The following is a 12897-nucleotide window of genomic DNA, read 5'->3' on the forward strand; positions in this document are numbered from 1 at the left end:
ACGGGCACCGCTGCCAGCGGCGTAAAAACACAAACAAAACCGCGGAATAATGCGCTCAATCAAGGTCAGGATTTCCCCAGCGTTGTGACGTCACCACAACGTTGATTCCTTCGGCCCCGGTGGAGCCGAGTGAGATATGATTCGCCGGTCGGTCCATCGTCCGCGCATTCATCGTCCGGTTTCGGACGATTTAACTTCACATAGCATCAGCCACGACCAGAAGCCGGTTTTCAGTCGCGAATTGTCTCTTTGTTCCGTTAAACACATCTAAAAACAAACATCGAACACGAAACTTGTTTTATTGATACTCGCAATCGGTTTTAATTTGTTTCTTGCCCGCAGTGCACGAACGCCATGTTGCCTTAAAGTGAATTTAGTGCGTTTTGAATTTTTATATCATGTGCTAGTGTGTGTGTGTGTGTGTGTGATTTTTGTGTTTGGCTTCGTTAAGTGTTGTTTTTAATTACCGAAAAACTTGCTCGGTGACCTTAGACGAGAGCTATCAGCGGGTCAATCCGACAATCCGCGCGCGCGTCCCCGGTCACACTACGATTGACTTCATTTATTCTTCTTTGTTGGCGCTGTGCGGACGTAAAATGTCTAGAAATGCGATTGGTAAGTGTCAAAACAACTAAAAACTACAAATTAAATAAATATATGTAGTAATCTTTGTTTTTTAAAACAAAATGGTGACGCGTTTGTGGTTTTGAATCAAAAAGTTGTAAAATTTATTGATTTCAGGTTGTATACTGACGGTTTGTTTGTTTTGCGGTTTGGCAAATTCGGCGAGCACTGCTATTCAACCGCAAATCGACGAGGACGAATACATTCCATCATCACACTCCGGTCTGCGCGATGATTTCGACTGGCAGTTACTTCAGGTATTACACATCTGCATATTTGGTTGCCTATATTAAACTATATTAACTCCTATAGGAATTATCCAAAACTTCCAAAGGAAATACAATTATTTCTCCAATTAGTTTAAAACTAATCCTGGCTTTACTCTATGAGGGTGCAGGTGGAATTACAGAGAATGAACTCCACGATGTTTTACAATTCAAAAATCAATCGGAAGTACGACAGGAATATTCGAATATTTTACTGTCGCTCACCAACGGTAAACGGCCATCTTGTGTGAATCAAAACACGAACCAATATCAAGCTCGTGCTGCAATTAAAACAGCGCGTGCGCAAATTCCAACACCTCAACAACAATACACTCTTAATCTTGGCACACAGATTTATCTTGATCAAAATGTCCATGCTATACAAGCATTCGAAGTGAAAGCCTGCGAAAAGTACCAGACTCGTATCGTCAGCGCGAATTTTTCAAACCCTGATAAAACAAGCATGACAATCAACAACTATGTCAATCGTATTACACAAGGAAAGATTTCCAAGTTGACTGACCCGGGAGATGTCACCAATGCTGTTATGTTATTGGTCAATGCTTTATATTTCCGTGGTTATTGGAGTCATCAATTCCCTAAGGAAAAATCGCACATTGGAGGCTTTTATTTGGCTCCGGGACAAGCTGTGCAAGTTCCCTTCATGGCTACAACCGAATGGTACTATTATGTTGAATCGGAAACACTTGATTCAAAAATTATACGTATTCCATTCAAGGTAACACAACATAACCTTATTTTTGAACTATTTAACCTTAAAATGTATTTTGTGTACAGGGAAAGAAGTTTTCTATGATTATTATCCTGCCGAACGCTAAAGCTGGTCTCAATTATCTTCTAGAACGCATAAATGTTATAAAACTACAACAGGAAGTCAACTATATGGATAAACGCAATGTTGATTTAGTTTTGCCAAAGTTTAAGTTCGATTTCAAAGCTAGAATGTCTGATACATTGAAAAAGGTAAAATATTATAGGTTATATTATGTTTTACATTATAATAAGTACATAACCTATAGATGGGACTTCGTGCCATGTTTGATTCATCGGCGAGTCTCCCCGGAATCGTCCGAGGCGGTGAATTCAAGTTACAAGTGTCAGATGTCATTCAAAAGGCTGGAATTGAGGTTAATGAAGAGGGCAGCACTGCATTCGCTGCTTCAGGTATGTTTTACTTTAATATGTTTTATTTAAACATGTTTTATCAATGTTTAATTATAGATATTCAATTAACAAATAAATTTGGCGATGCGCAAGTCATGTTCAACGCCACACATCCATTCCTCTTCTATATTGAAGACAACAACGCACGCACAATTCTCTTCCTTGGTAAAGTAATCAATCCGCAAGATGGCGTCGCGCCTATTGCGCCTGCGCAGCTCCCACCGCGTTATGGCGATGGTGAAATTCCCCAACCAGTAGCAAGTAAGTAAATATATTAATACTAGTTGATAGAATTCTGGTGGAGGTTGTAATAACAATGAAATAAATATTTCCTGTCGCAATATTAAGTCAGTCTCTGTGTAGTATAATGTAAAGTAATGTAATAATAATACAGGAACCGGTTTTGCTCAATCGTTTGGGAATTCCCATTAGCACACACATGCAAAACACAAAATATTCATATTCGAAGCAAGTGTGTGAATGTGAATGCACTCATCAACGCATTTTTGATACACACTTTGTTTTGATCGTCCAATTGTTGTCATTTGTTGTGACCGCCGCCATTGATGACACATAGTTATCGGTGGGAAAACCAGCTTCCGATTTCGGTCGGACTTGAGTGACCAGTGTGTCGCAGTGTGTCGCAGTGTGTCTCCATTCGCAGTTTACAGCACGCGATGGCTAGAATTGAGTTGTGCTTGATTTTGTTTGGTTTCGCAGCGCAGGCGACCAAACCAGCTGCGGCGGTGTTTCCTGACCAGCAACAATACTCACCACTTCCTCAACAACAATATGGTGGAGCAGTTGATCAACAATTTCAACTTCCACAAGCTCCTGGTGATGAATCCGTCGCGAAACGCTTCAATTACTTCGATTTGGAGTTGTTAGCGGTAATATTCCTGTATATTTGGTTGCATACCTAAGAAAAACATAATGTTTTCTTGTGTTTTACAGGCGTTGTCACAACAATCACCGAATGAGAATATTTTCGTGTCTCCTGCGAGTATTAAAGCCACTTTGGGGATGATTTTGGAAAGTGCCAAAGGTAAATCAGCTTCGGAAATCGCTAATTTGTTGAGAATCCCATTGGAACAGCAATATGTCAGAGATCAACTCAAACAATTACTTTATGATATTTCTGTAAGTTTTTATGCTTTTACAGACGCCATTTTGTTATATATTTAATATGATTTGTATTTTTAACTTAGGAACAAAATGGTTACACCCAGTTAGTCTCCGCCAATGGCATTTTTATCTCTGATAAGTTAAAAGTCAAGAATCAATTCCAGCAAGTTATGCAACAATTCTACAAAGCGTTAATCTCACCTCTAAACTACGATAATGTACCGCAAAGTGTGAATACAATCAACCAATGGGTGGCATCCACTACAAGAGGGTTGATTCCTACCATTGTAGGCCCAGGTACATAACCTCATCACCATAACCTCAAATTTAAACCCTTAAATGCTTTTTTTGTAGAAAATATCAATAGGGATGCATCAGTGTTGCTAACCAATGCAATGTACTTCAAAAGCAGTTGGAAATACGCCTTTGACCCAGCAGCGACGACGGTCAAGTGTTTCACCTTGTCCAATGGTCAATGCATGCACGTGAACATGATGCAGCGTACCGCGGACTTGCGTTACAAGATGCTCAGCGAAATTAACGCGCATGCCATCGAAATTCCATACACGGATGATTACGCCATGTTGGTGTTGCTGCCACAGGTGAAACACAGCACTTCAGCCATGTTGTTGGACTTGCAACACGTAACATTCAATACAATCGTTGATAAACTTGAGAAAACTGAGATTACTTATGAGATTCCCAAGTTTGACATTGATTTCAACGTGCAATTGAAGAATATTCTACAGAAGGTATGCAACCAAGTATGCAGTACTCTTTTATTGTTTTAAACTTAAATTTGTTTGTTTTTAGTTGGAAATAAGGGAAATCTTCGGTGAAAATGCTGATTTATCGAATATGGTGCAAAATGAACGCGTGCGCATTGATAATATCGTCCACAAGACAAAAATTGAGGTTAATGAACAGGGTACAATTGCTGCAGCTGCCACAACAGCCGTGGTCATCCCCTTGATGGGTTCATCATCGCCACATGTCATTGCTAATCATCCATTTGTGTTTTTCATATACAAAATGAGCAATCGTAATATTGTCTTCGAAGGCGTGGTGAATCATCCAAAGGAAGCCACGCCCACAGCGCCTGTGCCAATTACACCAGTTCAGCGGGTTGCAACCGCTACGCGTTTCAATGCACCGCGTCAACAACGAAAATTGTTTGCTGCCCAACAGCAAGCTGCGTATAATCAGTTTTATTATTAAACACACCTGCAGAATAAGTAAGCAACCTTCAATACATGAAATAAAATGTGCGCCATTTTAATTTATAATCGTATATGGTTTTATTTACAAAAGTATACTGCTTAGATATACAGTAATGTGTATAATATGAGTATTGTGTGACAGATGGCGCTAGTATAACATCACCGAATGAATGAACCTCACCACATAATCTCGAAGTTACCTTACAAATCACAGTCTTGAATATCAAAAATATCTATATATCACAATCGTGTCAGTTCATGTCCTTGATTAACATTATCTTAAATATTAAGACAACGCAGTGATTTCTCGGGCACGCGCGCGGTGAATTGGAAAGTGTCACGGTTCTCTTCACGTTCCTCCCTGTCACGACCTCTGGCGGCAGGTGCGGGAGCCTGGCGACTGAAACCGTTCGGTTTCGCGTATGTTATGCAACCCTCTCCACTTCCCATTAGAGGTGCAACGTCGACTTGTTTGATTTTCGCCAAATGCAGAATGTGTTCTTCGATGTTGAATAGGTGCGAATCGCTGGCGTCTGGGAAGTGATGACGCATGAAATTGGCCAATCGGACGAGGTATTCGACATTATGGCCGCTGTCACCGCTGGAGGTGAAGATTTGACGGGCGATTTCGGAGGCAGGGGCGTCACCCAACCAGAGGTGGTTTTTGGGCGTGGCAATGTACAGGAGGACCTTTAAGGGCTCGCCGGCGATTGGGTGAAATGTGGCGAAACGTGTGTCGTATCCTCCTAGGGTACATTCACGATTTGTTAAGTATGGGAGGGCGTTTTCGCCGGAGACGGAGAATGCTACGCCGTAAACTGAACTCTGAAATATAAAAATTAAAGAAATATTAGAAATATTGATGCGGAAGTGACTTTGTTTGGTTTTTTTCATTTTACTCGGAAACTACTTGACAGATCATTATGAAATTTTGTATAAATATGTTCAAGAGTATTAAGAAGGACATAGGATACTTTTTATTAATTATAAAACAATATTTTGTCCAAAAATTAACAAATTAAATCGTTCTACAAAAAGTTTGGCCAATATCAACACCAGATGGCGTTAAATGTCAATCAAATTAAGATTAACCGCCGCAGTTCAACAAATGTATTCCAGATGGCGCTACAATGCATTTCTTTTCATTTCTTAAAATAAAACTGCGAATATTATTGATAAAAATCTACAAATAAACAAAATAAAATTAATTTTTACTAAAAACAAAACAAGCGGATAAATCTAGTTAATAATATATTCAAATTTGAAACAATTTGCGAGTGATAATATTATTCATAAGCTTGTTTGCGTTGTCGTAGGTGTTTGCCAAGTGTGTGCCTAATTTATCGCACTATTTTTACGCACGCATTAAACACAAAACCTCTACCTTGTGCCTCGTGATCTGCGACGTACGCAAATGCATATTTTTAGCGGCGCGGAATTTTTTTGTTGTTTTTTTACGATTTTGAGTCGAAAATACAAAAGTCCAAAGTTCAATGTTGGAAATGAGCTGCGTAGAAATTCATTTAAATTTATTTTAAACAATTTATATTTAATTTTCCTTGTTTGAGTCGCAAAACATCAATGTTAAGACTTTGGGTTGAGTTGAGTGAACTGATACGCATTAAAAATCGTAAATAATAAAATTTTGAAAAATGATTTCACTTTATGTAACAATATGTTATTGTTTAATGTTTTTATTGCACAATTAAAGTGTAGCTAAGTGTAGGGAACAATGAACTATAACTATTAACTTTAATATGGTTATTTTTATGGCACATTTTTGATACGTTTAATTTATTAGGTAATTAAAAGTAAAAGTTTGGTGAATTTCGTCAAAAAAGTGGAGTAAGTGCAAATAAATTAGCATTTATTTCCGCAAATTGCTTAAATAGTGGATTTTATGTTATATAGACTATAAAAGTGTGTTATTATATAATTATAAGGTTATTTGAGGTTAATATTAATTAATAACCTAAAAATTACACATATTTTGATGAATTTCAACTTTTGAGGTTAGAAAAACACTAATCAATCGTCTGGGAATAATATGCAACCCACCAAACAATAAATATGCACCTTTTTGTTCCATTTTTTGCAATTTTTACCGATTTTACCTCTTGATGGCGTCAGAATAAATTTAAACTGTCAATTCTACTCTCAAAACATCAAAACATAAATTAAACATCAATTAAAGAAATAAAACAATAAAAAAATCGGTATTTAACCGAATTTCAACGCAATTATAACACGAATTTGTTCAACGGGTTGCATATTATTAAAATCATAAGCAATTTATCTTTTATGAAATAAATTTTGCATGCACATACATTGTATGTCGTAAACAGAATAATGCACTGCTTAGTATGATGATAATATAAATCTCGCCGGTTGCTAGTAGCCGGTTGCCGGGCGTTTGGGCCACGTGCCCACGAAAATCGATCGACCGCCACGCTCGCTACCGTCGAGAATGATTGGAATGCCTCTGTTAATTCCGGCACGCGTTCAACGTCCACGTGTGCGCCACGCGTTTAACACTCGAATAAATATCCGCACAGCCAATAACAAACCACAATCTTTTATAATACCAAGATAGAATTAATCTAGATATTTATCTAACAAACAAAAAACAAGTTAATTTATCGAATTAACGAATTTCGCCGAAATAACAGTTAATACGTAAATAGTGTAAGTGTAAGTTAGGTTGCATAAATATTTCTCTACTCTAATATAAAGTATAGACTTCTGTTTGTACGTAATAGATTGATTTAATTATTGTTTAATTAATTAACGGCATATTTAATACATTTTACGATTTGTGTGTCTCTAAACCTTCAAACAGAGCATGTAATTATTTGAAGTGAATGTATGTGGAGACAAATAAGCAAAAAAATGTAATGACTTTGAATACGATCCTCAATTCTTTCATTCCACAGCTTCTCGTCTATCGACATAATATATAGGTCATTGTTAAACAGTGTTAACAGCAGTTTAACAATCTAAACTTGAAATAACACTACTAACACAAAGTAAACGACAGTTTATTTTTTAATACGAGTATATAAACTCTCCAGAGACGAGAAATTATGTTGTAATGTATTAATGCATTATTTCATTATTCCATTAATAATTTAATCAATATTCAATACTGATTAGATGGTAAAATTAACATTTTAATAACACTAACACATAAAAATGAATAATGATAGTTATTAAATGGTAATCTTACCGTATCATCGTCGATGAGTGTTGCAACACGTCCAGGCTGTAAAAGAAAAGAAGAAAAGTTAGAAATTTTATATTTTAACAACGTAGGAGGTAAAATATGTTTAAATTTTAACTAAATTTAAGGCTATATTAATGTAAAAAGAGTAATTTTGTGAATAAATTTGAAAAAAAGCAAGTAAAGTAGAAAACTTGTTCAATTTGAATGTAATTTGGTTGTTTTATCATTTATTCCATTTAAATAGCTGAATTTTTAGGTTATTTCAATGTAAAACATTTGATTTTGTCAAAAACTTCAATTTTATTGGCAAGACAGTAAAATAAAACAGAATATCGAATTATTACGATGTGTAAACACTATTTTTGTCTATATTTCAAACATACAAGACACAAATAGCTGAATTTTGAGGTTAATTCAATGTAAAAATTGTAATTTTCACTCTAGACACATAAAAACACCTATTTTAAACCTCTACCATAAATTAAATAAACCAATATACTTTTATCATCTAAAAACATTTATTTCACTTTATTATTAACAATATTGCTATAAATAGCTATACTTTGAGGTTATGTCAACATTAAACTGACAATTCTCACAATTCTCTCTATTTCAACAATAAAAACAACAATTTCTATACTTATACATCCATAAACACACAAAGCATAAAAAATAACAACTGACCTGTTCTTTAGTACCGCGATGCGTCGCATTCCCTTGCCAGAACTTGCGCGAAAAACCACGCACGTGACCAACCACAGCCTTGTCGAAGCGAAAGCCCGGCTTCCAGCAGAGCGAGCCATAACCAAACACCCAAAGGGCCTTCGTCTCACTCCCATTCACACTCGCCAACAATTCCACTTGTTGCTGATTGTCCAAATGCTCCACAACTTCCGCCATTATTAATTTTATTTTAAACCACAACAGCAGTTTATTGAAATAGTCTCTGTGGTTTACGATGCACTTAAAACACTTTTCACCGTGTCGTTAAAAGAGTTAATTACACGTTGACGGACAACTGCGGTCAACTTTCTTGTTGCTGTCAGTCAGAAACGAGAAATTTTCACTTTGGTTAAAGTTAAATCTTCAAAAATTCACTGAAAACTTTTTTATTTTTAAATTTTTTTGTTTATTTTTGAGTTATAGTTAATTATTAACACTTTGTATTATTCTGGTTGTGAAAAACTTTCTTTAAACTTGTTTTTCTTGATGTTTTGATTGACGTTTTGTAATATATTGTAGTGCGTTGTGCGACCGTTCGGCGCAGCGTCTCGCACGGCAATGGGCGCGTGTCCCGGCACCGGTAGAGTACGGTTTTCGGAATGAATGAACTGTTGGCGGCAGACGCGCGCACGCAGTCTGGCGTGCCGCGTTTGTGGATGATGTAACTTCGTGCGCACTTTGCACTATCGAGATACGCGCACGTAGAGACGGTAGACACGAGCAGACACCGGCTTTGTTGCGGGGAAATTTACCGGTAAGATCTGGCAATCTACGACATCTACGCATATATTGTTTTATTATAATTTTATATATATCATATAAGAGGATAAGTTTAATTTAGTAATTTCCTAATTTCCTTTGGAAAAAGAGTTAAAAATCGATTTTTGGCATTTTTGCGTCTGAAATTGGTAAATATTTGCGCAAATTGCTTAAATTGTTAATTTTTTAATGTGTGGAATGTAAAATAGTGGGTTATTATATAATTTTAATGTTATTTGAGGTTAATTTTAATTAATAACCTAAAAATTAAATAGAAAGTGATGAATTTCGACTTTTAAAACTAAAAAAAAAAACAATTTTATATCAGTGTATGATGATAAGAGTAAAGGAAGTTGTAATTTCCTTTGGAAAAAAGTTAAAAATTGATTCTAGTGATTTTTGCGTGTAAAATTAGCAATAATTTGCGCAAATTGTTTAAATAGTTAATTTTTTGATGTGTGGATTATAATATATTGTGTTATTATATAATTTTTAGGTTATTTGATGTTAATATGAATTAATAACTTAAAAATTTCATAGAAAATGATGAATTTTAACTTTTAAAATTTTAAAAACACATTTTATATCAGTGTATGAATGATAAGAGTAAAGGAAGTTGTTATTTAGTGTGGATTAAGTGTTAATTATTGATTTTACGCATTTTTGCGTTAATAAATTATTAATTATTTACACAAATTGCTTAAATAATTGATTTTTTGATATTTGGAATATAAAATAGTGGGTTATAATGTAATTTTAATTATATTTAAGGTTAATATGAAAAAATAACCTAAAAATTAAATAGAAAGTGATAAATTTTCACGTTTTAAGGTTTAAAAACACATTTAATTTCAGAATATATGATGATAAGAGCAAAGGAAGTTGTAATTCAGTATTTTAGTGTGGATTAAATGTTAAATTTTGATTTTAAGTATTTTTGTGTCTGAAAATTGAGTGTTTATAGGTTTTTTGATATTCTTATCAGAATTTATGTATTTAGGAAATAACAAACTTTTACTTTCAGTTTCTAGTTAAAATTATCTCAGATTTAATCTATATTTGGATTAATATGATATATTTAATTATTAACAATTAAATATAATATATCCAACTTAGCGCTATCTGGATTCAAAATACATAATTATCAAACTTTAATCCTTTATTTCTCACCCTTTAAGTAATATTTTCCCAACCAAACTTTCCTGTATCACTCACTATACTAATATAAAGATTCCCTGAAAATTTCATCAAAATCCTTCCAGTAATTTAAAAGTTAAAAAGTAACATACAAACAAACAGTAATTTACCCATACAAGAGTATAAATAAATTGAAAATATTGTATTCTTAGAATTAATAACTGTACGTATTAATACATGACGTATTGAACTTGATGCACTCAATAAAAAATACACTCATCAACAATCATCCATGATCAGAATAATTCTTTTATTTTTATTATTTTGACAATGTATATTACGCTGCAATGCGTCTGTGATTAAATATTATTTGCTTTCCATGTGTCACAAGTCACAAGTCACACAACTACCACACTTACTCGTGCTTGTATGTATCATAAATATGCGTCATAAGCTGATTGATCACAAGACGAACACTTGCCATTCGAATTCATTAAAAACAAAACAATCAAACCAGAATCGTGTGAGTTCTCTCGACCACACATCGAATTCGCGATTGGTTTGGCTGTTAATATTTAGAGATTAGCGTCCTGCGTCATATTTACATACCATTCTTATATACCATTCTTTTTAAATAATTTGATAACTGCACATGATATTATATTACATTTCCAAGCATCTGCATGATGATAATATAATTAGTAATTATAAAGGAGATGGAATATTGTTGACCTCGTTTTTATGTGATGTGTGAATAATTTGAGTGATAGCGAAAATATTATGGAAAAATTGTCTCATTGACATTTTGTATATCGTATATATGCACATGATGATAAGAAAACCGACTAAAACAGGATGTAACTCAATGCTCACATCGCGCACTAATTGATTCGCTGATTAGTTCAAAAGTTCAACGAAATACGTCTGCTTTTGGCTTGTTTGCGTTTTTTGTTTTTTGTTGTGAACGATTAAGCGAATAAAATATATCGTGATTATTTACAATACATTTAAATATCTGTTTGTTTTATTTGTCATATTATTATTGTAATTTACAGGAGGGTATGACATGTAAAATACGTCATTGAATTGTGATGTTTGCCAAAAACAAAGATAGTTTTCACTTTTTGGTGTTTTTTGTGTGTTGTATTATATCGTAGGTTATTTAAAAGAGGAAGAGTTTTTGGCAAGTGTAATAGTGATAAATTTGTTTATAAATACCTGAAAATGCTGTAAAGTTGCCTAGTAGTTAAGGAAATCTGAAAATAAACTTGATGTTTTGCCATAGCACGTCATAAACTGGCATAACATAACCTCAACCTCAGAATTTCTAGGAATTTAGATTTAGTTTGGATAAAGTCCAATATTTAGATAATAAAAAGGTGCTAACATTGTTGTTTTGAACTAATTTTGTAAATACCCAGAAATTGAACTTTCAATAATATTGTTAATCACAAAAGTGCGCGTGGCAAAACAATAACAAACATTAGTTTGTGTTTTCAAGCTTTTCGTTATCATTACAATAATTTTAAGATTAGATTATATTCAGATGCGCATCACAGCGCCATCTCGGATTGAATTATCTAGCTATAACTACGATTAAATTTTCATATTTATTTTATTTTTATCTCTTAATTTATCATTCTAATGATTTGTTATGCATAATTAACACGTTGACGCCGGCGCGGTTTTTGAGTGTCCGCCGCATCGGGCGGCGTTTGAGCATTTTCAACTCCGTCTAATTAATTCAGCTGTGCGCCCTGGTTGTTTTGACTTGCTAAAGCAAAAAGCGATTGTTTTTGCAAATGCGTCGCCATTTATTTATTTTCTTTGTAATGAATGCCTTTATCTTTAGAGTCCGACCGAAACTATGTGCAAACTGAGATGGCAAGTGACGACCACGACTTAGCCGCGAGTTAGCCCACGACACACGATATTTTACGAACATTGAGTTTTGGTTCTGCCACAAGTTTCATCCAATTTTTGGCCGAAATCGAAATTGAAGCCGAAACTGAAATTTCGGTCGGTCACTATTTATTATAATATGTAATCTGAGTGACACATTTGGTGACAAAGATGCAAGACACTCATTGTATAGGTGAGACGAGAAAAAGATATAACCCAACCAGTGGTGTAGTCAAAAATGAATTCCATCTCGTTTCAAATAATGCCGTGACCCACCGGTGGGTCACGCCGGCGTCAACGTGTTAAAAGTAATGATCCTTTACTAAATCCAATATATTTCTATATCAAAATAACATATCAAGTTTCAAGTGTGCTAAACGACACTTTAATCATCGTAGGCAAATGCGCAGGCGCATGTTTCACCCCGTGACTAAAGCCTGTGACAAAAGTACTTTAGGTGGAAGTAGAAAAAGGGAAATAGTGAAAACATGATTGCGTATGTGACGTATGAGGCTTGAGCTTAATGAGGCTCTCCTAAAATGAATGAACGCAGCAATATTCATAGATAATAATATGAATGCAGAACTTTGTATCTCACAAACAAATTGAATTAAAAATAGCTTTGATTATTACCGATAAAATTCCATACATAAGTGGAATTATCTTGAAAATATAAAAATAAATACTGACTTCCTCTAAAAATACAATCACTTCATGCTATAAACTAGTTTAG

At 34.5% G+C, this 12897-nt stretch overlaps 2 protein-coding genes across 2 annotated transcripts; one reads left to right on the forward strand and one right to left on the reverse strand.

Annotated features, from left to right (window-relative positions):
- The first annotated feature begins 141 nt into the window (after positions 1-141).
- LOC135796927 (uncharacterized) lies at positions 142-4486 on the forward strand. Its single transcript, XM_065309046.1, has 11 exons — positions 142-615; positions 742-881; positions 937-1629; positions 1689-1874; positions 1931-2075; positions 2133-2336; positions 2796-2965; positions 3030-3215; positions 3284-3497; positions 3555-3952; positions 4014-4486. Exons 1-11 carry the CDS (start codon positions 597-599, stop codon positions 4416-4418), a joined length of 2760 nt encoding a protein of 919 aa, XP_065165118.1. The 5' UTR covers positions 142-596; the 3' UTR covers positions 4419-4486.
- LOC135796928 (glutathione-specific gamma-glutamylcyclotransferase 1-like) lies at positions 4474-8950 on the reverse strand. Its single transcript, XM_065309047.1, has 3 exons — positions 8328-8950; positions 7647-7682; positions 4474-5245 (listed from the first exon to the last, which is right to left on the reverse strand). The coding sequence occupies exons 1-3, from the start codon at positions 8541-8543 to the stop codon at positions 4700-4702; spliced, it is 798 nt and encodes a 265-aa protein (XP_065165119.1). The 5' UTR covers positions 8544-8950; the 3' UTR covers positions 4474-4699.
- Between the last annotated feature and the right edge of the window lie 3947 nt (positions 8951-12897).

This window comes from Atheta coriaria, unplaced genomic scaffold (assembly GCF_025399875.1).
Source record: "Atheta coriaria isolate IRGN ID8LTWV9N9 unplaced genomic scaffold, Caltech_Dcor_3.1 hic_scaffold_8_pilon, whole genome shotgun sequence".
NCBI classification, from domain to species: domain Eukaryota; kingdom Metazoa; phylum Arthropoda; class Insecta; order Coleoptera; family Staphylinidae; genus Dalotia; species Dalotia coriaria.

What these genes read in the sequence shown, in the direction of transcription:
- LOC135796928 (XM_065309047.1), bottom strand. Translation starts at nt 8,543, where the DNA reads ATGGCGGAAGTTGTGGAGCATTTGGACAATCAGCAACAAGTGGAATTG. An exon ending in ATCGCGGTACTAAAGAACAG is followed by an intron (nt 7,683 to 8,327) that starts GTCAGTTGTTAT and finishes TTTCTTTTACAG; the next exon opens with CCTGGACGTGTTGCAACACT. An exon ending in CACTCATCGACGATGATACG is followed by an intron (nt 5,246 to 7,646) that starts GTAAGATTACCA and finishes TTTATATTTCAG; the next exon opens with AGTTCAGTTTACGGCGTAGC.
- LOC135796927 (XM_065309046.1), top strand. An exon ending in TTATACGTATTCCATTCAAG is followed by an intron (nt 1,630 to 1,688) that starts GTAACACAACAT and finishes TTTTGTGTACAG; the next exon opens with GGAAAGAAGTTTTCTATGAT. An exon ending in AATTCCCCAACCAGTAGCAA is followed by an intron (nt 2,337 to 2,795) that starts GTAAGTAAATAT and finishes TTGGTTTCGCAG; the next exon opens with CGCAGGCGACCAAACCAGCT.